Source organism: Olea europaea, chromosome 3 (assembly GCF_002742605.1).
Source record: "Olea europaea var. sylvestris chromosome 3, O_europaea_v1, whole genome shotgun sequence".
Lineage (NCBI taxonomy): Eukaryota > Viridiplantae > Streptophyta > Magnoliopsida > Lamiales > Oleaceae > Olea > Olea europaea.
In genome coordinates this window covers 17,799,960-17,825,938 of record NC_036239.1, presented here as the reverse complement: position 1 = coordinate 17,825,938, position 25,979 = coordinate 17,799,960, and the positions used below count along the sequence as shown (strand labels likewise).

At 31.9% G+C, this 25,979-nt stretch overlaps 4 protein-coding genes across 4 annotated transcripts; 2 read left to right on the top strand and 2 right to left on the bottom strand.

The window, feature by feature from the left end:
• Positions 1 to 12,198: 12,198 nt before the first annotated feature.
• LOC111379256 (transcription factor bHLH95-like) lies at positions 12,199 to 15,557 on the bottom strand. Its single transcript, XM_023002610.1, has 4 exons — positions 15,491 to 15,557; positions 14,361 to 14,528; positions 13,124 to 13,353; positions 12,199 to 12,582 (listed from the first exon to the last, which is right to left on the bottom strand). The coding sequence occupies exons 1-4, from the start codon at positions 15,555 to 15,557 to the stop codon at positions 12,352 to 12,354; spliced, it is 696 nt and encodes a 231-aa protein (XP_022858378.1). The 3' UTR covers positions 12,199 to 12,351.
• Positions 15,558 to 16,480: 923 nt separating this feature from the next.
• On the top strand, positions 16,481 to 18,040 carry LOC111391765 (meiosis regulator and mRNA stability factor 1-like). Its single transcript, XM_023017012.1, has 2 exons — positions 16,481 to 16,558; positions 17,200 to 18,040. The coding sequence occupies exon 2, from the start codon at positions 17,290 to 17,292 to the stop codon at positions 17,989 to 17,991; it is 702 nt and encodes a 233-aa protein (XP_022872780.1). The 5' UTR covers positions 16,481 to 16,558; positions 17,200 to 17,289; the 3' UTR covers positions 17,992 to 18,040.
• A 6-nt stretch (positions 18,041 to 18,046) lies between these two features.
• LOC111379249 lies at positions 18,047 to 18,830 on the top strand. The gene is made up of 2 exons (XM_023002601.1): positions 18,047 to 18,374; positions 18,457 to 18,830. Exons 1-2 carry the CDS (start codon positions 18,047 to 18,049, stop codon positions 18,828 to 18,830), a joined length of 702 nt encoding a protein of 233 aa, XP_022858369.1.
• A 3,044-nt stretch (positions 18,831 to 21,874) lies between these two features.
• Positions 21,875 to 23,024, bottom strand: LOC111379242 (transcription factor bHLH95-like). The gene is made up of 2 exons (XM_023002588.1): positions 22,800 to 23,024; positions 21,875 to 22,258 (listed from the first exon to the last, which is right to left on the bottom strand). The coding sequence occupies exons 1-2, from the start codon at positions 23,022 to 23,024 to the stop codon at positions 22,028 to 22,030; spliced, it is 456 nt and encodes a 151-aa protein (XP_022858356.1). The 3' UTR covers positions 21,875 to 22,027.
• Positions 23,025 to 25,979: the final 2,955 nt, after the last annotated feature.

Genomic DNA, 25,979 nt, shown 5'->3' with positions numbered 1-25,979 from the left:
TTCTTGAAATATTTTTTGTGTGGTTTAAAATTTCTTTTCTTAAATTTTTTTTTAGTTTTTGAATTTTCTTTTATATTTCTTATATGGTTTGTATTTTTTCTTATGGCATCCAAATTTTTCAACTTGACCTATATCTTTGTAACAACATAAGGAATTCTTTCTTATTTTATATGTTTTCTTACTTTCAAGAGCTTTTCTACACCGCATGCCTATCATTCTTTTTGTAAATTCAATTCTACTTCCAATACTATCTATTTTTACTCCTTCCTCTTCTCCTAGGGGTAATAATTTTTCATATTCTTTTAATAACTTAATTCCCAAGGGGAATGGTAACTTAGTAAAATAAGATTTTAGTATAGATTTATTTTCTTGATAATATTTTTGGTTTAATATATAGTATAATTCTTCAAATTTACATTTGTATCTTTTTAATTCACACATATCACATATCTTTAAATTTTTCATTACTATCATTCCTTTATTATATTCATCTTTTTTTTTCTTCTTCATTAGAAGCATATCTATCTCCTATGAATTCTGTTCTTAAGATTTATTCAAACCTTTTTAATATCTCACGTATATTTTGATCATTTAAAATATTTCTATTATCTAATACTTCAGTTCTATTATCTCCATACTTTATTCTTCCCTTTATAGATTCTGGTAACTTTCTCCACCATTTAGAAACAATTCTTCTGAATGTATGTTCTATAAATCTTAAAGTTGTATATGTTTCCCATTTATTAAATTGTATTGCTAAGTCTGTACTTTTTATCTATGTTTCAATAGCTTTATTTTTATCTACACGATCTAGGTCTAACCATACTCCTGTTGTGTGGATTAGTTCATTATAGGATTTCATTGGATTGATTTCTTTTATGGACTGTTTTTTTATATTTTCAATGTATTTTTTCTGTGTTTTTCTATATTGATTAATACCATCCTTAAGAGGTATTGTAGTACCATAAGGATAATCATATTTTTCATCACTACTAAATTCTATTTTTATATTTCGACTTGATGATGGATTAGTATTCATCTTTGTATTTTTCATTTTTTCAGTTAATTCTTCTAACTGATTTTTATATTCATCATACTCTTCATCGGTAGATTTAAAAAAAATTTGTTCTAATTCTTCTATATCTGTAATATTTTCTTCATGTTTTTTCCCTTTATTATTTTCTTTTTGAGTTATTCTAAAATATTGAGGTGGATTAATTATAATTCTATCTTTTCCTTTAAGATTTTTATCTAATATAGCATTTCCTACTTGTAGATTATGTTCTAAATTTTCTAATCTTTTATGTATATTCTCAAAACTTTCATTTGTAGTGCTTTTAGGTAAATAGGGATAACTAAGTTTTTTTATGTTTTTCAACTTTTTTAAAAAATTCTTCAATTATATTTTCTTCATTTACTATGTTTATCATAATTTTAGTTTCGTAACATGGTTCTGATACCATTTCGTCGGAGTGTGCAGTGAAAGGGTTAAGATTTTCGAGCCAATTAAAATCTTCATAAATTTTTAGAATATCACAATAAAATTTATAAAATTCACTATCTTTTGTTAAGACTTTTTCCTTAATAATTATATTTAATTTTTTAATTCTTCTTTCCAGGTTAAGAATTATTTTATGTATATCATTTTTTGTTTTGATTGCTCCTTTATCTATATAAACATTTTTATGTTTTAATTTTGGATCTAAATATTCGGTAAAGAAACTTTTTAGATTTCTTTTGAATAATTTAATTCATTATTTGTTACATTTATTAGATCAATAAAATTTTGTATAATATTTGGGTTTAAATTTATTAAAGATTTATGATCTATATTTCTCTAAGGACCTTAGTGACTTTGGTTGCAAATTCTCTATGAGGGGTATTTATGGAAAGATTATTATTTAAAGGCTATTCTTCAAATAATTATTTTTTCAGGTCCAATCTTATAAATTGATCTTGTATTTAGACTATCTATAGGTATTTCCTCCAAAACAACTCCCATTATATAGGTTTGCCTCGGGAGCAAAACGAGGCAATCTCATCTCCTTCAATTAATGGTTTTGGGAATGTTTTTTCATAAAATTGGCAAAACACGAATCGTTAGCAACATCATACGACTACTGGTATGTCATCAATTGCTCCAATTAATGCCCTTAATTGTCCAAATTTTGGATTCTAATTCTGCCTTAAATCATAAGCGAACTAAGGAAATTCTTCCTTGTCCAGTGAACAAATCTAGAGTTCTTTTCCCACCAAAATTGGCAACCTATAATCCATCAGCAACACTGGAGAGTGATGGGTATACCCTCAGTTGATCCAATTGTGTCACAAATTGCTCCAATTTTGGCTTCAAATTATACCCGATTCCGCATACAAATGAGGTTCCAATTTCTTCGATTCCTATTGGTTTTGAATTGATTTCTGGTTTTGATACTTGGGCGGTGGCAATTGCCTTAGGGAGGTGGTGCCTATGTTGTCGGTAATTGTGCCGACCGGCCTTTGTGCCTACCAGTGTGTGTAAGAGTTGGGAAGAAGCTGCCGGCTTCTAGCTCTTTAATTTTCCATGAGGGTAGCGTAATGTGGGGTGGCGTGGGGCGGTTGGTTAAGTTTCTTTTATTTTTTTGGTTTTTTTATTTAATTATTTTAGGTAAAAATGTAAAATTACCACAATATCCTTTTAAAATTAGTCAAAATTGTGGTCAATGTCAATTTTTTGATCAACTAATGGTCAAATGAACGGTTTCCATTCATCTGAAACTCTACTGCATATTTATAAAAGGTTAGGGACATTAGCTGACACAAATTGAAGGTTAGGATAAAGTCTGCAATAATCGAAAATATTAGGGAGCACTGCTACAATATTTCCTAATATTAATTTCATTATTTGACAAGATCAATGCTCCTAATTTATTTAATAATAACTTTCAAATAAAATTAAACATATCACATATAACTTTACTATATTTCTATGAAAGATGAAAATATGTTAAAATGCATTAAAATATAAGAGTATTCATATGATTATGCAAATCATATCGATATATCTCTAGTTCTTAATTCTCCTTTCCATCACCTCGCGCATAATCAGCTAGGCCCTATACTCAAAGATTCAATCAGATGGTCGATCTTAAAATAATTTAGGTTCACCCACCTTGGCCAACTAAAACTTAACATTACCTAGTTCTCACTCTTTGGACAAGATCCATCAATGTTGGACCTTTACAAAATCTAGTTTTCAGTGGATAATGGATGGGCCGCAAGATTGAAAATCAATCCTAAGCAATTATATATAGAAATAGATTGGATCGGGTACGTACCTCCGACAATTGGTTCTTGTTTCCTCCTGGTTCTAGCACTTATAAGCTCTTAATGTTGGGAATTAAAATTGATCGAGATAATATATGACATGACATGAAGTATATAGTCGTAAACAAACAATAAAATAAAGGCAAAGAATTAGTTGACAAAATAACGTAGTATTTTATTCAATTGAAGAATATGGAAAAAAACAAATTTAATAATTGTACACACACAATTATTTTATATTTCAGTCATACAATATTTATGAAAAGAGTGTAGTACTTATATGGACACATGCCAAATCCTAGAAATACCACAAAAATGGAAACAAGATAAAAATCTTGTAAAATAAAGGAAATAATATTTTTTCAATAAATAAAGTTGAATAAAGGAAATAATATTTTTCCAATAAAAGCGAATGTAATATGGGAAAAATATTTTTCCCAAAAAATCCAATCTAATTTGGGTCCAAAAACCCAATAATCTCTACCTTGACATAAATTTCGATACAAAGAACGAAGCTCCAAGATTTCTCTACTAGAGAAATAAATCTAAGTGCAATGAAAAATTTGAACTCGTCAACAAAAACCAAACTTTCTCCAATACACAAATACTCATCATCTTCCATCGGTATCCAACACGGATACATAAACCTAAACACAGGGTTTTCCAAAATTTACAAACAATTAGAAATTACCAAAGTGTCGAACCACACAGTAACAGAATCAACTCTCAATACTTTCATAAATGGCCTCTGTCTAGCCTCAACTAAAAACATGTGCAACCGAATTAGCATCCATGTACCTATCTCCAATGGGTTTATACCTAGTAGTTGAATACGATGAAACCGCATGTAATGGAGGCAAAGCGAAATTAACTCTTATCCTCCAAACTCGACTGAGTAATATTCTTCAATATGGACCCTAAACAAAATCGCAAAGGTTACAGTACCAAATTGAATCTTCATCAAGATACTAAATTTGTGCTGACTTTTCTTCACAGATTCTACCTGACCTTGCAACATGTATAATTGGGATATCTTCCGCCCCTCCAATAAAACACGAACACACTTCCGATCTCTCAAGACTCCACCTCCTCTTAAGAACGTGTACCCTTTTGAATAAAGAGTACTTAACGAAATGATATTTTTCTTCAAATCTGAAATATGTCAAACGTAATCAAGTATTTTACATGTTCCATCCATCAACTTCAATTTGACTCTACCAATACTAGCTACCCGACAATGTTCATTGTTTCCCATGACAACGACACATTGCGTCACCGTTTCACATATTTCAAACAAATCCCGATTGTGATCCATATGGAATGCACAAACTGTATCCAAAATCCACTTCTAGTTAAGTTTGGATTCCATGTCAGAAATCGTCAAAACATCTCGATCACTCAGATAGTTCTCAGGTATGTTGGTCTTGTCTAAAGCATTTGATTGCTTTTTGCAATTAAATGACTTTGTTGTGCAATTTGTCGCAATCCATCTTAACGTGTCATTTCTTCTTGCAATAATAACAAACCTGATTAATGAAATTTGACCTCAATTTACACCTTCTCCGATCACCATGAATAACAAGGTATTCTTCGTCTCTGAACTTAGATCCAACCATCTCTTTTGAAAACAAGGTATCATACGCATCTTCAATTGTGAAAATATCACGATTATATAAGATCGTATTTCTGAATGAAGTAAACGAAGTGGGTAACGAACACAAAAAGATTAAGGTCAAATCTCCTTCATCATACTTTACTTCTAAAGTCTCCAAATTAGCGACGATCTCCTAGAACACAACTAGAAGATCTTCCAAAGATCTGCCTTTTGCCATGCGATAAGAATAAAACTTCTGCTTTAGATGTAATTTGCTTGTCATATTTTAATCATGTACAAATGCTCCAACTTCAACCACAATGAAGATGTATATATGAAAGTGTCTTCAAATCATTCCCTTTTTTCTTCCCTGTTTTCCAAAATTATGGATATATTGTCAAATTTCAACAACGCATCATCTAAATCCATATGTGCGAGTATAGCTCGCATCTTTATTTGCCACAACGAGAATCAATTATTGTGATTCAAGAGTGAAATTTCATACTTCATGACTGACATTAATAACAAAATTCTCAAACAAATCACAACCAATAGCTCTGACACCACTTTTTGGGAAATAAAACAGATCGAGATAATATAAGACACGATATGAAGTTTATGATCGCAAACAAGTAACAAGATAAAAGGCAAAGAATTAATTGGTATAAAACAAATACAATAACTGTGGCTATACAAATTATTTTATATTTTAGTAATACAAAATTTGTGAAAATAGTGTAATATTTATAGGGATGCATATCAAACTCTAGAAATACTACAAATATGGGAACAAGATAAAAGATCACGTGGAATAAACGAAATAATATATTTTCAATAAAATCACATGGAATAATGGAAATAATATTTTTCCAATAAAAGCCAGTCTAATTGGGTCGAGAAAACCCAACACTTAGAACACTTCGAATGGATGGTGTATGATGTCTATTTTGTAGTGCTCAAGCTTACGTAGCATGCTTACTTTTATAGGCAACCCCCCATCAAGCCACAGCTACTGTGAGCCTGTGACCATATTTTCCAATCAATGGGTCTGTAGTTGAAACTCCATTAAACTGAAATTGAAGGTAAAACATAGGACCACAATAAATTGATCTATTGAAGAAAACAGATTGGTTACATGAGCGACAATGCAAAGTAACGTGGTGGTGGAGAGGGTTTGGATGATTTTCAGTGGAGATGGAATTTTAGATGTATACATTGTTTGGAGAAACAAAATCCAAGGACAAAAGATTTCGAATTATGAAAGATAAGGTGGTGATGGACGTAATTTTCTCTTGAAGTACTAATCTATATCTACGAATTTACTTATACTTAAGGCCAATATGCAGAGAAAATAGAAGAAATATGTGTCGTACACACAATATTAAGGCAAGATAAAAGTTAAATCTCATCTACTGCACGTTAAATTATGCTTTTCAAATCAATCCGGATATTGAATTGAAAAGATCAATGATTAAAATGGTTAACCAAGTCAAATCGAGGTTGAATCGAAATTGAAAACAATAAATTAAATTAATTAATATATTGATGTCTACAGCATCTATTAAGTAAAAGAGCATTTATGACTCATTAATTAAATAAACTATTATTTCACAATCCACTTAACCTGAAATAGAAACAATTGGGCATAAATACTTAAAGCATCGCCAAGAGATTGATCTATATCTTTAAAGAGCATATTATATAATTTAGAGAGCATTTAGTGACTAATTTTTAAATACTCCTACGGGCTCTTTATAACTAACACTTAATTTTAATGTAAAATTATTTTTTGGTTCTCCCTATTTTTTTTGCTAGCTTCCTTCCAAATTAATAAGCTTATTTTTCTTCATTGAAAATTAAAATACTTTGAATGCATTTAATTATAGAGAGTGGAAATTTGAAGAGTCAAACTTACTCTTTAAATTAAGAGTGTCTTATAGCACAATTTTAAGGATTAACTCTTAAAATAAATGACATCTTATATTTAAAGAGTCTCTTGGAAATACTCTTTAAGAGACAATAGATGAGCCCAATATATTGTCCTTTTATGACCAACCATGAAATCTTTATTTATGTATCAAGTATTATATGCTTTTTGCTTTATTATTATCTTTTCCATTTATGTAATATGAAGGGCTTGGAGAGTGAGATGACGAAGCTTTGAAGAACTTTGTGTAATCAGAACAATGGGAGAAAGGCTGCTAGGGTCAAGTTGTTTCATTCTTTACTAAAGGACTGCATTTTATTCCGATTTTCATACTTACACAATAACCGAACCAATTTCCCAACTAGCGAAATCGGCTAAACAAGCCGATTTTGTAAACATGGCGTTGAAATCCTATTAAGCAAATGATACAAATTGCCCACTAATACCCATTGTGGCTAAAGGCAGCATGTTGGGTTTATTAATTTGTCATATGAGCCTAAGTAGGTGATTAATTGTGCATAAGACTATCTTAAAGTTAAACCCGTTTAAAATGATCTAATAAAGAATTTAATTATTGGGTTTAGGACATCTAAATAGAGTGTGGACCAAATTATATATGTAAAGACCAGACTCCTTTGGAATTCTATTTCATGATGAGGGAAATATTTATGAATATAAATTCATATGTGATTTTCATTCTTTATGTCATCCCATCAACATAAGAATTGAAGAGGAAGATTCAATATCCACAACCAAATATAAAGAAGAATAAATTCAAGAATCAAATCTATGGATTAGGAAACAAAATCAAGAACAAGAATTAAAGAATCAAATGAAGCAAAATTCAAGATTAAAAGTGAAGCCAAACATGAAAAGATTACAGTTTAAGATTCGAGATCCCGAATTAAAATCCAGTAATAAAGAATCATTGCCAAAGAATTAAAGTATGTTTCGCATTAATTAATTTTCTTGATGATTTGACATGAAGATCTTAGCAATTCATAAAGTTAAAGTTTTATAGTCTTTCTCCAAGAAAATAAAGATGATATTGTACTGGTGAAAGAAGAACTGATCAATCAACTTTTATCAAGCAACGCAAAGGAATAATTCTTAAGAGTCATGAATAAAGAAATAAAGTACATGAGTGACAATGAATTTAGGAATTCATCATATTGCGTGAATGTGCAAAGCCTATTGGTTATAAATGGATATTTAAAACTAAGAGAGATTCGAAGGGTGATGTGAAGAGATATAATGCTCGTCTTATTGTAAATGGCTTTACTCAAAAGGAACGCATTGACTTTAAAGGGATTTTCTCTATGGTTCATGTGAAAAACTCTTTTAGGACTATTGGGGCATTTGTGACACATTGTGATCTTAAACTACGTCGGATGGTTTACAAACTAAAAAAATACATCTACATGCTTGAGTAGGCTTCCCGTTAATGGTTTTACAAATTTTATCAAAAAATTATCTCATTTGGTTTATAGGTAAATACAGTAGATGATTTTGTATACCACAAGTTCAGCGGAGAGTAAGCATATTTTTTTGATATTGTGTGTCGGTGATATATTACTTTCCTATAATAATATAGGCTTATTGCGCAAAACGAAGAAATTTCTGTAACGAAATTTTGAAATGAAAATTCTCAATGACGCCTTTTTTATATTAAGGATGCAAACCAATCAGGACTACATGATCACATTCAGGAAAATCAAAGCAACTAGAGATCATTGGATATTCTGATTTTGATCATGGAATATAACTAGAAAATTTTGTCACAGTCTGCATATTTTGGATGGATTGAAAAATTATGTAACAATAGCAATTTTGTATTCCAATAGGAGTTTGATGATGTTAAAGTTTATGGACATTAAGTTCCTAGTTGTCAAAGAAAGAATTTAGAGTGTTCGGGTTTATATTGAACATATCAGGACAAACTCTACAATTACGTATCGACTTACTAAGAGGCTATCACCTAAAGTCTTTCATGAGCCTATTATTCACATAGGTATTGTATCTTTTGTTTATATGACAGTTTGGTGAGAGTTTGTATTCAGATGTTGTCTGTTAAAGACATTTTTATCCATGGACATTCAATTTATTTTAGAAATAAAGTATTTAGTACAATTTCACTCTAATTAAAATTTATTGTTGATCTTATAAAAGAGTAAGGTATGATCAGTTGGAAATAGACATGTTTGGATCATATTGCAAGTAATTTCAATGTTATACATCCACACTTGGTCTGTCATTTAATTGTGTTGATATACGTGACCATTGATGAGTTTAGCTATGATACTTGTAATGAAGATCGCTTTGATCATATATTGATATAGTCAATAGATTGTTCGAAAATACTTTTGGTTATAATAGTAAAAGTTTTGACGTTATAAGGTTATACATATAAGGTAATATATGTGGTCCAAGTGGAAGATTGTTGGATTCATTAATTTATCATGTGGGCCTATGTAGGTAATTAATTATTTATAAGTATATCTTAAAATTAAGCTTTTTTAAAGTAGTCGAATAAAGAATTAAATTATTGTGCTTAAGATATATAAATAAAGTGTGGGCAGAATTATAGATGTAAAAACCAAATTCGTTAGAATTGTATTTTATGACGGCCAAACTACTTATAGATATATATATATAGAGTTATGATCTCCAATTTATATGTGATCTCTTTCTTTATGTCATCCCATCAACATAAGAATTAATTAAGAAAGTATATTGAAGAGGAAGATTCAATATCCACAACCAAATATAAAGAAGAAGGAATTCAAGAATCAAATATATGGATCTAGAAGCAAACTCAAGATCAAGAATTAAATAATCAAACGAGGCCAAATTTAAGATTAAAAGTGAAGAAGCCAAACATGAAAAAAAATTTACGGGTATTTTTTTTATTTATAAAAAGAAACCAATTTTTTAAGTGTAAATTTTTTTCGCATATTAATCCGATTTGAAATTTTTTAACTCGATCTTGGATCAAATCCTGAATTCGTCCCTGTACGTGCTAGGAAGCACCATTATTGAGTCAATTAATTGAACATACTACAATCTTTTGCGTGGAATAGACATTGATTTGTTTTGGTTCAAGGTTTATTATTTATTATGGACTTGCGAGCACGGTTGGCTATAAAGTTTAAAGCCTATTAAAAGGGCGTTTTTTGTTAACATGACCAAACATGCTATTTCTTGTACAAAATATCTTACTTATATATAATTATTTCTAGTTTAGGATGGGGAAGTTGAGCTAGTAACTTCGAAATAAACACTAGCAATTTCTATGATGTAATTGTCATGCCAGGACAATTTATCTCAAAATTCGCATATCTAGCTCTATATACATATTCAATGATTGAGGGTATACCTTCATTTATTCATTTCAGATATGCTAAAGGGAACACTATCCTTTAATTTTTCCTTCTAAAGTTCTCTTAAATATTGTTAAAAAAATTAGAAAGGCTTGAAATACTTCTCTCATTCAACATTAATATTCTAAAGTCTTCTTCACAAAGCTCGGGGCTTTCTTGTTTTGGATGTCATCTTTAACTTCTTGGTGTGAGGAGGATCCTAGCAAACTCTTTGTTCAATATAAGATATACAATATCACGGAAGCTCGCTCCAAGGATCATTAAATCGGTGATTTTCAAGCTTAGTTTCACGTTATATTTCTTTACCAATCAACCAATTCAAACAGTTCCAACCCACAACCAATATATTCATTTTGGTTGCTTTTCAATCTCACCCACAAAGGACAAGATAGCGGTGATGATTTATAGGTCACAAAGGCACGGGAAAAACAATAGAATAAGGCAAGAGAAGAGACTAAAATCAATGAAGAAGGCACTGCTTTTTCTTCTCCAAGGGAAGCCGATTTTTGAGAAATGCCAAGTTTTTCCCAACTTTCATACACAAATCACACACTGAACTTCTAGGATAGAAATAACATATATATAGGATTAGGTTAGGCTTTAATTGGACCAATAATAAGATTAAATGAACCAAGATTAAAAATCATCCAAGAGGTAATATTTATGGGTCGGGTCTAGTCTTTGAACTTGGTTGTTGGTGATTAATTCACCATTGGCCGATCAGGCCTAGGAAGTTATATTCCAACATTTAAATCGTAGCCCGAGATTTATTGGATATCAAAACCCAATATACAATTTTTTTTTAGCTAGATATACTTCATGATTTGTTTACGAACTTATTCCAATTCGATAGCTCAGGTCCCATCCATATATCGATTATCAAAAGGAAGACGGAATAAATTTTGCAACTTATATTGCATAATGACCAAATGAGAGAGCTAATTAAGAAGATATTTCTATATATGCTATAACTTATGAAATTGGGGGACATGCACTTCATTAATTCTAGCTATATGTATACATAATTAAGTAATAAAAAACATACATAATTAAGTACTTATATCAACACCATTTGTCTACTTTTTAAATTGAAGTTGCAGTCTCTCATTAAGAATTAACAATGAGCATTATCTTTCCTGCAGCTTTCTTGTATATTTCTTCCACTGGAAAAGGCTCCTGGACTTCATTACAAACTCCATTTGCCTGGTATACATGAATTGGGGTAAGCAAAACCCCAGAAATTATGAAAGAAAATTCAAAATTAGTTTGACAATATAAATAAAAAATTTCTCGAGTGTTAGTTTAAGCTTTTAGATGAGCTAAGCATTCAAAATCTAATATTATCTTTCTTTCTTTCTTTTCTAATATTCATTTGAAGCAAAACCCCGGAAATTATGAAAGAAAATTCAAAAATTAGTTTGACAATATAAATAAAAAAATTTCTCAAGTGTTAGTTTAAGCTTTTAGATGAGCTAAGCATTCAAAATCTAATATTATCTTTCTTTCTTTCTTTTCTAATATTCATTTGAAGCAAAACCCCGGAAATTATGAAAGAAAATTCAAAAATTAGTTTGACAATATAAATAAAAAAATTTCTCAAGTGTTAGTTTAAGCTTTTAGATGAGCTAAGCATTCAAAATCTAATATTATCTTTCTTTCTTTCTTTTCTAATATTCATTTGAAAGCACACAAAATAGTGAATATACAAAGAGAATGAAGTAATTATTCATAAATATGAGCTTCAGTCATTCTCAATCAATTATTTTGAAATAAATCACAAAACTTGTTTGTTGCCTATAACAAGGAAAAAAGAAAAAAAAAAGTTCTGTATATCAACTTTTGTGTTTCATAATTATCCAACGCTTGCAGGAACTTTTTTAATAATGTATACTCAACATGTTCAGCACGTGGTATTCGACAAACTAAACAGTATAATTAATGGGATTTCTGGATATTTTAGGGAGAAAATGATGAACTTACATGGGCTTGAATCATGTACATGCTTCTATGATGATCGGATAAAACTTGAGCAGAAACCACTTCAATTTTATGCTTCTCCAAAACATAGTAAATGGCAGTGAAAAGCCCGGCCTTCTTCAGACAACAAATGCTGATTTGGGCATCTTGTCCTCATATGTTTAGGCTCATATTAAGAGAAGACCATGTCTGAAAAAAGACGGGAATCTGTGAGAATGAAAATGAGTTTGAGGCATTAATGGAGGCAAGTTATTCTTGGAAGATCCTTCATCGGCTAAAACTGTCTCCCCCGGCTTTGTTGCGAGTTCCTCGTGCTTCTGTTTCTCGAGTTTCTCAATAGTTTTTGGTAGCATCCTAATGTGGTTTACAGCTTCGTCGACAATGGTGGACTTGTCTGTCTGCATTAGTTTCAAAAATAAACATCTCAAACTGCACTCAATTTGAGCTTGGAAATCTAAAATAGTTGGAGGAAAATAGCAAATTCATGTCCAAATTATGAATATTTTGTTGCCAGAGACTAAATATTATTTAACATGACAGTATAGTACTGTTGAATTTTGTACAATCTAACTTGCCAAACGATCTTGGAAAATTATACTGGGAAAAGGGAAGCTAAAAAAAATAAAATTAGATTGAAATAAATGTAAATTTATTGCAGTTTTTTGAAGAAAAGGATCGAGTCTTCCTTAGCAATCTCGACAGGATTCTTGATTTTTGACAGGGGAAGAGAAGATTCTTGAATTCGACGATTTCGAATAATTAGATCTTCATCGAGAGTACTTTTTCATTAAATACGAGCTAACAATACTCTGCATCGAGCTCTTAACAATTCACAAATTATTTTTGCACTGAACTTTTATTTTTCTTTAAATTAGCCACTCGATCTACACTTCTATTCGACGATTCCTACTATTTATTTTCGCAAACCAATAGATTTACCTTAGGAGGAAGAAAAGCTTGAAGATTTGCGAACATGTCCCTCATCTTCTTCCTCCTCTCTCTTTCAGTCCACGTATGAATCTCATGATCCAAATCATCACCACCACTTTCTTTATTTAGTTGATCACCGCCGTCTTTGTCAGCTGCCACCCTCTTCTTCCTGGTGGCCGGTGGTGGTGATGATTCTGTATCTGTCCCTTTTTTTTTTCCGGTTTTTTCTTCATCTCCTCCTAAGTAATTAGAATTTTGTGATCAGTTGTCAAAACTGAACTTCTAGTGATTATCGTCTTTAGACATGGCCAGCCAGCACAAGAGGAAAAAACTGTAGATATAAATCAGAAATGGAAGTTATTAACTTTGGGTAGCGCTATTTTCACCCACGCTTTTTATAAGTACATCCACTTTTAAAAATAAAATTTTATTATATTTTAAATCATATATAAATTTACTTAAATAGATATAAGTAATAATGAGCAGTCTAGGTAACATAGGGGAGCGTTCCTCTTACAAAGTTTTTGATAAGTGAATTTGACAAATAATCTCAACCCTAAATTTAAATCAATTTAAAGGTCTAGATTCATTTTCTTGAAATCTTCTAAAAATTAAAAATTGGCACCCTCCCATCCCCCATCTAAATCTGTCAAATGGGTCTCACTGTATATTAGTTCCTTCTCCTCCGCCGCCACCCCTCCTTGTCACTCTCGTCATATTCCGATTGTTCTCATGACTCATTTAATCAATTCACCTCTTCAAATCACTCGAACACCAGCAAGAGCTCTTCCAATATTCATAATTCGTTGATCTATAATAGAAGTAGTAATACTAACAGAATATTATCCAGGATTGTGAGATCTAAATCGGATGGAGCTGTAATTGTTGCAAGAGTTTGGAGTTTCCTGTAAATAATTCAAGCCAAGGAATGGGGAGTCTGGCAAGGGTTTGGAGAATAATAAGTCGAATACTAGTCTAGTAGGCATCATTTATCATGAGAATTAAAAAGTGAAAATTGTTTATATTTTGATATTTGCACCTACAATGGATATATAAATTCACGTGGATATATAATATTTAAATGAATGGGTTTAATAAGGGCAAGATGGAAATGTTGTGGATATAAATAGTATTTTTTTTAAAATTTTAAATTTTTATTAGGGATGAATTTAGAGTGTGATGTACTTTTAAAAAGCGTAGATGGAAATAGCCGTACCCTTAACTTTTTATCTGTATCTTTTGAGACCCACTACTTTCTTTCTTCTTCTTCTTTCTGGTCTGTGAGTAAACTCGAAGTCTATGTGAACGAAAGCACGCTCAACTTCAGGAAGTTGCTCGAGCTTTTCCTGTAACATTTCTCTAATATTATGTGCTTGGTTCAAAAGCATATCTTCAAGCAATACAATGACAACCTCTACAAAGTAATGAGAACCAGAAGTATATGCTCTGACTGTGTCAATGTGCTCTCTCTTTGTGGTGGTTCCATATAAGATATGTTAGCTTTGCTAGAAAATCTGGTGGTGCAATCCATTTTGATAATCTTATTTCTAGTAGTTTTATTCTGATAATGGAAGGAAAAACCAAATTCCATTATTTTAATGAAGTATAAAGAAGATATCAAGCTCAAAAATTGAATAACTTTAATTTTTATTGAAAATTCGTCCCAAACCGACCAACCCGACCGATAGTTGATTGGGTTGGGTTTCAACCTTTACACAGGTTGGGTTGGGTAAAATTTTGATCAAACCAATCATGTTGGGTTGGGGAAAAAATCGACCCGACCCATGCCCACCCCTAACTGAAAGTACATGATCCAAAAGATTAAAATTTGATATTCAAAATTAATTCAAGAGTTAATAATCGAATTTAGGTAAAAACTCGAATATTTTATTCTTGATATAATATACATGTAACTATCTAGCTGATCTTGATTTTTGAATTAATTTTTTTAAAAAAATTTAGGTAATTCTATTTCTACATTCAGGGGCGGATTCAATGGTGGGCTGCACTTGGCTACAGCCCACTGTCACCAAGGCCCAGATGCAACAAAATTATTTTTTTTTTTTTTTTTTTTTGGCTTGAATTGTATCCAATTAGACACATCCCCACCAACAAATAAATTTAATGGGCTGTCCGAAATTAAAAAAATAAAAATAAATAAATAAAATCTTTAATTTGTAGCCTACAAATTCTATATAATTTTAGGCCCAATAATAATACCCATTAGTTAGTCCATTACCCATTTTCTTATTCTGATTCACCGTTCACGTATAATCCCTTTCTTTTCCATTCGGCCATTCCCATTTTCCTTTGCAAAACCAAGTCAAATAATTCCCAAAAATCAAAATCCCTAAATCTTTTCACTTTGCCCCTGACCGTAGCCGCACCGAACGGAACCGTCGATTGCCGACTCACTGCCGGCCTGTGCCCTGCTAACTGCCATGAGTGACGGTGAGTCCCGTTCGTGACCCTTTCTTTTTTCAAATCTGAATGTTAAAATTGAATTGGTAATTTGGCGTATTTTGAATAATTAGTTTTACTAAAACCCTCTTTTTTATATGGGATTCAAAGTAGAATGATGTTTTTTTGGAGAATAATTAGTTTATTTGGTAACTGGTGTATTTTGAATAATTTTTTGAGAATAATGACTTGTTTTATGTACGGCTCTTTAAAGATTTCTTAGTTGTTCGTGCCAGGTTTTACTAGTAATAGGGTTATTGGTGAAAAAAATTGAGTAATCGCGTCCAAATTTGAAATTTACAGATTGTTTTGGGCACAGATCGAATTTTTGAAGTTAACTTGTGGTGCAGATTGGTAGACGCGGTTTTATTTTTTAAGGTAGGGGGGTTTAAATCTTGTATTTTGAAATTTTAATCTTTCGCAATTGTTTTGGATATTCCTGAAATCACTTGAAATGTATGTAAATTGTTTGGGAATTATATAATTTAATAACGATATAATCTGACTTTTCATGAGTTGTTTGGGAATTTTATAATTTAATAATTCTTGCTGACTGTTTAACACTAAATATTAAACGAGAATTTAGTATAAATTTAGATCTAGATTCCATTATAGATGAATTTTATGCTATAAAATATCGTCGAATACAACTTTAATAGGTAACTTATATTATGAATTTATCTTATTATATATAAATTTCAGTTGTATATTAAAATTTTAAAATTTTTAGCCCAGTAATTCTTGGCTCTCCCATGTCTGCATTCCAACAATTAAGTCATCCTCCTTCGATTTCTTTGTAAATTTAACCATTGCGTCCACTTGTCCAACCCAGGGAAATAAAATTGAAACAGAAATTGACTGTGCTGAAATTGAAACCAATAAATTCCCAAATCCTTTGTCTCTCTCTCTCTCTCTCTCAATCTCCAATTCTCGGCGCTCTCAAGTCTGAAGGCTGAATATTGAGTCCATATCCTTGAATTGAAGGTCCCTATATATTTTTATGCCAAATAAATCTAATTGATCCTGAAGGTCTATATATCCTTGAAGGTCAAGTGTCCGGCCTCTTGTCTAGTACTAGTCTGTGAAGATTTAAATAACAATTTTTTTTTTTTTAACATATTAATCTTCAGTGGTAGAGTTAATCATGAGTTTGTGTTTTCTTATGTTGAGGGTTAATCTTATTCTATTTTTATGCAATTTTCTTGTTTTACCAATCTTGTTTGCTGTTGGTTGGTGATTTGTAGAACCCTATTCATGTTCTGTTTTTAGGAATAGTCTTTTACCTTTTTAATTCTATTTTTGGACTACTTTTTGCCGGATGGGGTTTTTTGATTGAATCAACTAGATTCTAGCTTCAAGTATTATTTTGCCAAACATGATTTTTAGAGTTACTCTTTTTACTTAAAAAAAAAAAAAAATACTTATTTTCTGGAATTATCTCACATTTTAGACGACTGACTTTGAAGCATTGACTACATTATAATGTTTTTAGAGTAGTAATTTTTAAATTAGTTTGGTAATACAATAAGAGTTCTATCCGTAAATTGATATGGAATCTGTATTCTTTTTTGGTTATAAATATTCAACTTATTTTTGGTTGTTCACATCATTTTCTTCGATTTCAGGAAGCCAGTTATTGCTGAAGGTTATTAGATAACAGCTATCTCAAATATATCACATTGCCATCAGGATACTTGGAGATAACTCAGAAAAACATGTCAAATTTTAACATGAATTCTTGTCAATCTTCCTCATGGAAAACCCGAAGCTCCTTACGAGGTCCTGTTGCCATCTTTTGGGACATTGAGAACTGTGCCGTGCCAAGTGATATGCGTTCAGAGAATGTGGTCGGTAACATTAGGATGAGTTTACGAGCCCATCCTACAATTAATAAACCAGTGAAAATGTTTTCAGCATATGGAGATTTTAGCGCATTTTCGAGGCGACTAAAAAAGGGGTGTTGTAGGATAGGTGTCCAACTCGTTCACGTTCCCAACGATGCTGCCTCCAAGAAAACTTTGGTCGACATGTTCCTTTTTGCTCTCGACAATCGCCCACCCTCATCAATCTTGTTAATCTCGGGAGACAGAGATTTTGCTCCTGCACTTCATGTACTAGGTCAACGTGGATACACTATTATCCTTGTTATTCCATCAAGGGTGGGAGTCTCGTCGGCTCTGAGTAATGCAAGTCAGTTTATATGGGATTGGTCTAGTATGGCTCGTGGACATGGATTTGTGCTGCAGGCTAATGTAAATGTTGCTTGGTTTCCAGTGGAATGCTCAATGAACGAAAGTATGGACAATTCGAAAAGTTATTATAGCATGTCAAATTTTAACATAAATTCCTGTCAATCTTCCTCATGGAAAATCCAAAGGCTCCTTACAGGGTTCTATTGCCATCTTTTGGGACATTGAGAGTTGCCCCGTGCCAAGTGATGTGTGTCCTGAGGATGTAGCTAGCAACATAATGATGAGTTCACAATCCCATCCTACAATTAATGGACCGGTGACCATGTTTTCAGCATATGGAGATTTTAGTGTATTTTCGAGGCGATTAAGAAAGGGGTGTCAGAGCATAGGTGTCAAACTTGTAGGTGTTCCCAACGATGCTGCCTACAAGAAAATTTTGGGCGACATGTTCTCTTTTGCTCTCGAAAATCGCGAGCCCTCATCAATCTTGTTAATCTCGGGAGACAGAGATTTTGCTCCTGCACTTCATGTACTAGGTCAACGTGGATACACTATTATCCTTGTTATTCCATTGAGGGTGGGAGTCTCGTCGGCTCTGAGTAATGCAAGTCGGTTTCTATGGGAGGTCTAGTGTGGCTCGTGGGCATGGATTTTTGCCACAGGCTCGTACAAATGTTGCTTGGTTTCCAGTGATGTCAGATTCTACATTTGAATGTAATGATAATTTAGTATCAGAATCTATGACTTCGACATCACAAAGTCTTACATGTACCTTGGACAAAGTTTCAGCAGGTGCACTTGCTTCTAGTGACCAGAATGACTTGACCCGGGTACAACGGAGGGATCTAAATGCTTTGCGGGGACAACTCGTAAAGTTGCTTGAATTGTCAGGGGGATGTTTACCTCTAATCCGGCTTCCTGTAGTATACCACAAAATGTACGGAAGGTCTCTTTGTGTTTTCGAATATGGGACATCGAAACTTTCAAGACTTCTAAAAAAGATGGATGATTTGATGACTGTCCAAGAAAAATTAAAATTTATTGTTGATCTTATAAAAGAGTAAGGTATGATCAGTTGGAAATAGACATGTTTGGATCATATTGCAAGTAATTTCAATGTTATACATCCACACTTGGTCTGTCATTTAATTGTGTTGATATACGTGACCATTGATGAGTTTAGCTATGATACTTGTAATGAAGATCGCTTTGATCATATATTGATATAGTCAATAGATTGTTCGAAAATACTTTTGGTTATAATAGTAAAAGTTTTGACGTTATAAGGTTATACATATAAGGTAATATATGTGGTCCAAGTGGAAGATTGTTGGATTCATTAATTTATCATGTGGGCCTATGTAGGTAATTAATTATTTATAAGTATATCTTAAAATTAAGCTTTTTTAAAGTAGTCGAATAAAGAATTAAATTATTGTGCTTAAGATATATAAATAAAGTGTGGGCAGAATTATAGATGTAAAAACCAAATTCGTTAGAATTGTATTTTATGACGGCCAAACTACTTATAGATATATATATATAGAGTTATGATCTCCAATTTATATGTGATCTCTTTCTTTATGTCATCCCATCAACATAAGAATTAATTAAGAAAGTATATTGAAGAGGAAGATTCAATATCCACAACCAAATATAAAGAAGAAGGAATTCAAGAATCAAATATATGGATCTAGAAGCAAACTCAAGATCAAGAATTAAATAATCAAACGAGGCCAAATTTAAGATTAAAAGTGAAGAAGCCAAACATGAAAAAAAATTTACGGGTATTTTTTTTATTTATAAAAAGAAACCAATTTTTTAAGTGTAAATTTTTTTCGCATATTAATCCGATTTGAAATTTTTTAACTCGATCTTGGATCAAATCCTGAATTCGTCCCTGTACGTGCTAGGAAGCACCATTATTGAGTCAATTAATTGAACATACTACAATCTTTTGCGTGGAATAGACATTGATTTGTTTTGGTTCAAGGTTTATTATTTATTATGGACTTGCGAGCACGGTTGGCTATAAAGTTTAAAGCCTATTAAAAGGGCGTTTTTTGTTAACATGACCAAACATGCTATTTCTTGTACAAAATATCTTACTTATATATAATTATTTCTAGTTTAGGATGGGGAAGTTGAGCTAGTAACTTCGAAATAAACACTAGCAATTTCTATGATGTAATTGTCATGCCAGGACAATTTATCTCAAAATTCGCATATCTAGCTCTATATACATATTCAATGATTGAGGGTATACCTTCATTTATTCATTTCAGATATGCTAAAGGGAACACTATCCTTTAATTTTTCCTTCTAAAGTTCTCTTAAATATTGTTAAAAAAATTAGAAAGGCTTGAAATACTTCTCTCATTCAACATTAATATTCTAAAGTCTTCTTCACAAAGCTCGGGGCTTTCTTGTTTTGGATGTCATCTTTAACTTCTTGGTGTGAGGAGGATCCTAGCAAACTCTTTGTTCAATATAAGATATACAATATCACGGAAGCTCGCTCCAAGGATCATTAAATCGGTGATTTTCAAGCTTAGTTTCACGTTATATTTCTTTACCAATCAACCAATTCAAACAGTTCCAACCCACAACCAATATATTCATTTTGGTTGCTTTTCAATCTCACCCACAAAGGACAAGATAGCGGTGATGATTTATAGGTCACAAAGGCACGGGAAAAACAATAGAATAAGGCAAGAGAAGAGACTAAAATCAATGAAGAAGGCACTGCTTTTTCTTCTCCAAGGGAAGCCGATTTTTGAGAAATGCCAAGTTTTTCCCAACTTTCATACACAAATCACACACTGAACTTCTAGGATAGAAATAACATATATATAGGATTAGGTTAGGCTTTAATTGGACCAATAATAAGATTAAATGAACCAAGATTAAAAATCATCCAAGAGGTAATATTTATGGGTCGGGTCTAGTCTTTGAACTTGGTTGTTGGTGATTAATTCACCATTGGCCGATCAGGCCTAGGAAGTTATATTCCAACATTTAAATCGTAGCCCGAGATTTATTGGATATCAAAACCCAATATACAATTTTTTTTTAGCTAGATATACTTCATGATTTGTTTACGAACTTATTCCAATTCGATAGCTCAGGTCCCATCCATATATCGATTATCAAAAGGAAGACGGAATAAATTTTGCAACTTATATTGCATAATGACCAAATGAGAGAGCTAATTAAGAAGATATTTCTATATATGCTATAACTTATGAAATTGGGGGACATGCACTTCATTAATTCTAGCTATATGTATACATAATTAAGTAATAAAAAACATACATAATTAAGTACTTATATCAACACCATTTGTCTACTTTTTAAATTGAAGTTGCAGTCTCTCATTAAGAATTAACAATGAGCATTATCTTTCCTGCAGCTTTCTTGTATATTTCTTCCACTGGAAAAGGCTCCTGGACTTCATTACAAACTCCATTTGCCTGGTATACATGAATTGGGGTAAGCAAAACCCCAGAAATTATGAAAGAAAATTCAAAATTAGTTTGACAATATAAATAAAAAATTTCTCGAGTGTTAGTTTAAGCTTTTAGATGAGCTAAGCATTCAAAATCTAATATTATCTTTCTTTCTTTCTTTTCTAATATTCATTTGAAGCAAAACCCCGGAAATTATGAAAGAAAATTCAAAAATTAGTTTGACAATATAAATAAAAAAATTTCTCAAGTGTTAGTTTAAGCTTTTAGATGAGCTAAGCATTCAAAATCTAATATTATCTTTCTTTCTTTCTTTTCTAATATTCATTTGAAAGCACACAAAATAGTGAATATACAAAGAGAATGAAGTAATTATTCATAAATATGAGCTTCAGTCATTCTCAATCAATTATTTTGAAATAAATCACAAAACTTGTTTGTTGCCTATAACAAGGAAAAAAGAAAAAAAAAAGTTCTGTATATCAACTTTTGTGTTTCATAATTATCCAACGCTTGCAGGAACTTTTTTAATAATGTATACTCAACATGTTCAGCACGTGGTATTCGACAAACTAAACAGTATAATTAATGGGATTTCTGGATATTTTAGGGAGAAAATGATGAACTTACATGGGCTTGAATCATGTACATGCTTCTATGATGATCGGATAAAACTTGAGCAGAAACCACTTCAATTTTATGCTTCTCCAAAACATAGTAAATGGCAGTGAAAAGCCCGGCCTTCTTCAGACAACAAATGCTGATTTGGGCATCTTGTCCTCATATGTTTAGGCTCATATTAAGAGAAGACCATGTCTGAAAAAAGACGGGAATCTGTGAGAATGAAAATGAGTTTGAGGCATTAATGGAGGCAAGTTATTCTTGGAAGATCCTTCATCGGCTAAAACTGTCTCCCCCGGCTTTGTTGCGAGTTCCTCGTGCTTCTGTTTCTCGAGTTTCTCAATAGTTTTTGGTAGCATCCTAATGTGGTTTACAGCTTCGTCGACAATGGTGGACTTGTCTGTCTGCATTAGTTTCAAAAATAAACATCTCAAACTGCACTCAATTTGAGCTTGGAAATCTAAAATAGTTGGAGGAAAATAGCAAATTCATGTCCAAATTATGAATATTTTGTTGCCAGAGACTAAATATTATTTAACATGACAGTATAGTACTGTTGAATTTTGTACAATCTAACTTGCCAAACGATCTTGGAAAATTATACTGGGAAAAGGGAAGCTAAAAAAAATAAAATTAGATTGAAATAAATGTAAATTTATTGCAGTTTTTTGAAGAAAAGGATCGAGTCTTCCTTAGCAATCTCGACAGGATTCTTGATTTTTGACAGGGGAAGAGAAGATTCTTGAATTCGACGATTTCGAATAATTAGATCTTCATCGAGAGTACTTTTTCATTAAATATGAGCTAACAATACTCTGCATCGAGCTCTTAACAATTCACAAATTATTTTTGCACTGAACTTTTGTTTTTCTTTAAATTAGCCACTCGATCTACACTTCTATTCGACGATTCCTACTATTTATTTTCGCAAACCAATAGATTTACCTTAGGAGGAAGAAAAGCTTGAAGATTTGCGAACATGTCCCTCATCTTCTTCCTCCTCTCTCTTTCAGTCCACGTATGAATCTCATGATCCAAATCATCACCACCACTTTCTTTATTTAGTTGATCACCGCCGTCTTTGTCAGCTGCCACCCTCTTCTTCCTGGTGGCCGGTGGTGGTGATGATTCTGTATCTGTCCCTTTTTTTTTTTCCGGTTTTTTCTTCATCTCCTCCTAAGTAATTAGAATTTTGTGATCAGTTGTCAAAACTGAACTTCTAGTGATTATCGTCTTTAGACATGGCCAGCCAGCACAAGAGGAAAAAACTGTAGATATAAATCAGAAATGGAAGTTATTAACTTTGGGTAGCGCTATTTTCACCCACGCTTTTTATAAGTACATCCACTTTTAAAAATAAAATTTTATTATATTTTAAATCATATATAAATTTACTTAAATAGATATAAGTAATAATGAGCAGTCTAGGTAACATAGGGGAGCGTTCCTCTTACAAAGTTTTTGATAAGTGAATTTGACAAATAATCTCAACCCTAAATTTAAATCAATTTAAAGGTCTGGATTCATTTTCTTGAAATCTTCTAAAAATTAAAAATTGGCACCCTCCCATCCCCCATCTAAATCTGTCAAATGGGTCTCACTGTATATTAGTTCCTTCTCCGCCGCCACCCCTCCTTGTCACTCTCGTCATATTCCGATTGTTCTCATGAGTCATTTAATCAATTCACCTCTTCAAATCACTCGAACACCAGCAAGAGCTCTTCCAATATTCATAATTCGTTGATCTATAATAGAAGTAGTAATACTAACAGAATATTATCTAGGATTGTGAGATCTAGATCGGATGGAGCTGTAATTGTTGCAAGAGTTTGGAGTTTCCTGTAATTAATTCGAGCCAAGGAATGGGGAGTCTGGCAAGGGTTTGGAGAATAATAAGTCGAATACTAGTCTAGCAGGCATCATTTATCATGAGAATTAAAAAGTGAAAATTGTTTATATTTTGATATTTGCACCTACAATGGATATATAAATTCACGTGGATATATAATATTTAAATGAATGGGTTTAATAAGGGCAAGATGGAAATGTCGTGGATATAAATAGTATTTTTTTTAAAATTTTAAATTTTTATTAGGGATGAATTTAGAGTGTGATGTACTTTTAAAAAGCGTAGATGGAAATAACCATACCCTTAACTTTTTATCTGTATCTTTTGAGACCCACTACTTTCTTTCTTCTTCTTCTTTCTGGTCTGTGAGTAAACTCGAAGTCTATGTGAACGAAAGCACGCTCAACTTCAGGAAGTTGCTCGAGCTTTTCCTGTAACATTTCTCTAATATTATGTGCTTGGTTCAAAAGCATATCTTCAAGCAATACAATGACAACCTCTACAAAGTAATGAGAACCAGAAGTATATGCTCTGACTGTGTCAATGTGCTCTCTCTTTGTGGTGGTTCCATATAAGATATGTTAGCTTTGCTAGAAAATCTGGTGGTGCAATCCATTTTGATAATCTTATTTCTAGTAGTTTTATTCTGACAATGGAAGGAAAAACCAAATTCCATTATTTTAATGAAGTATAAAGAAGATATCAAGCTCAAAAATTGAATAACTTTAATTTTTATTGAAAATTCGTCCCAAACCGACCAACCCAACCCAACCCGACCGATAGTTGATTGGGTTGGGTTTCAACCTTTACACAGGTTGGGTTGGGTTAAATTTTGATCAAACCGATCATATTGGGTTGGGTTTGGGTTGGGGAAAAAATCGACCCGACCCATGCCCACCCCTAACTGAAAGTACATGATCCAAAAGATTAAAATTTGATATTCAAAATTAATTCAAGAGTTAATAATCGAATTTAGGTAAAAACTCGAATATTTTATTCTTGATATAATATACATGTAACTATCTAGCAGATCTTGATTTTTGAATTAATTTTTTTTAAAAAATTTAGGTAATTCTATTTCTACATTCAGGGGCGGATTCAATGGTGGGCTGCACTTGGCTACAGCCCACTGTCACCAAGGCCCAGATGCAACAAAATTATTTATTTTATTTTTTTTTTGCTTGAATTGTATCCAATTAAACACATCCCCACCAACAAATAAATTTAATGGGCTGTCCCAAATTAAAAAAATAAAAATAAATAAATAAAATCTTTAATTTGTAGCCTACTAATTCTATATAATTTTAGGCCCAATAATAATACCCATTAGTTAGTCCATTACCTATTTTCTTATTCTGATTCACCGTTCACGTATAATCCCTTTCTTTTCCATTCGGCCATTCCCGTTTTCCTTTGCAAAACCAAGTCAAATAATTCCCAAAAGTCAAAATCCCTAAATCTTTTCACTTTGCCCCTGACCGTAGCCGCACCGAACGGAACCGTCGATTGCCGACTCACTGCCGGCCTGTGCCCTGCTAACTGCCAAGAGTGACGGTGAGTCCCGTTCGTGACCCTTTCTTTTTTCAAATCTGAATGTTAAAATTGAATTGGTAATTTGGCGTATTTTGAATAATTAGTTTTACTAAAACCCTCTTTTTTATATGGGATTCAAAGTAGAATGATGTTTCTTTGGAGAATAATTAGTTTATTTGGTAACTGGTGTATTTTGAATAATTTTTTGAGAATAATGACTTGTTTTATGTACGGCTATTTAAAGATTTCTTAGTTGTTCGTGCCAGGTTTTACTAGTAATAGGGTTATTGGTGAAAAAAATTGAGTAATCGCGTCCAAATTTGAAATTTACAGATTGTTTTGGGCACAGATCGAATTTTTGAAGTTAACTTGTGGTGCAGATTGGTAGACGCGGTTTTATTTTTTAAGGTAGGGGGGTTTAAATCTTGTATTTTGAAATTTTAATCTTTCGCAATTGTTTTGGATATTCCTGAAATCACTTGAAATGTATGTAAATTGTTTGGGAATTATATAATTTAATAACGATATAATCTGACTTTTCATGAGTTGTTTGGGAATTTTATAATTTAATAATTCTTGCTGACTGTTTAACACTAAACATTAAACGAGAATTTAGTATAAATTTAGATCTAGATTCCATTATAGATGAATTTTATGCTATAAAACATCGTCGAATACAACTTTAATAGGTAACTTATATTATGAATTTATCTTATTATGTATAAATTTCAGTTGTATATTAA

What these genes read in the sequence shown, in the direction of transcription:
- LOC111379256 (XM_023002610.1), bottom strand. Translation starts at nt 15,557, where the DNA reads ATGGCAGTTAGCAGGGCACAGGCCGGCAGTGAGTCGGCAATCGACGGT. An exon ending in TTCCGTTCGGTGCGGCTACG is followed by an intron (nt 14,529 to 15,490) that starts GTCAGGGGCAAA and finishes ATTACTTTGTAG; the next exon opens with AGGTTGTCATTGTATTGCTT. An exon ending in AAGAAGAAAGAAAGTAGTGG is followed by an intron (nt 13,354 to 14,360) that starts GTCTCAAAAGAT and finishes CTAATTACTTAG; the next exon opens with GAGGAGATGAAGAAAAAACC.
- LOC111391765 (XM_023017012.1), top strand. Translation starts at nt 17,290, where the DNA reads ATGTCAAATTTTAACATGAATTCTTGTCAATCTTCCTCATGGAAAACC.
- LOC111379249 (XM_023002601.1), top strand. Translation starts at nt 18,047, where the DNA reads ATGAGTTCACAATCCCATCCTACAATTAATGGACCGGTGACCATGTTT. An exon ending in GTCGGCTCTGAGTAATGCAA is followed by an intron (nt 18,375 to 18,456) that starts GTCGGTTTCTAT and finishes CTTGGTTTCCAG; the next exon opens with TGATGTCAGATTCTACATTT.
- LOC111379242 (XM_023002588.1), bottom strand. Translation starts at nt 23,024, where the DNA reads ATGAAGAAAAAACCGGAAAAAAAAAAAGGGACAGATACAGAATCATCA. An exon ending in AAGCTTTTCTTCCTCCTAAG is followed by an intron (nt 22,259 to 22,799) that starts GTAAATCTATTG and finishes AAACTAATGCAG; the next exon opens with ACAGACAAGTCCACCATTGT.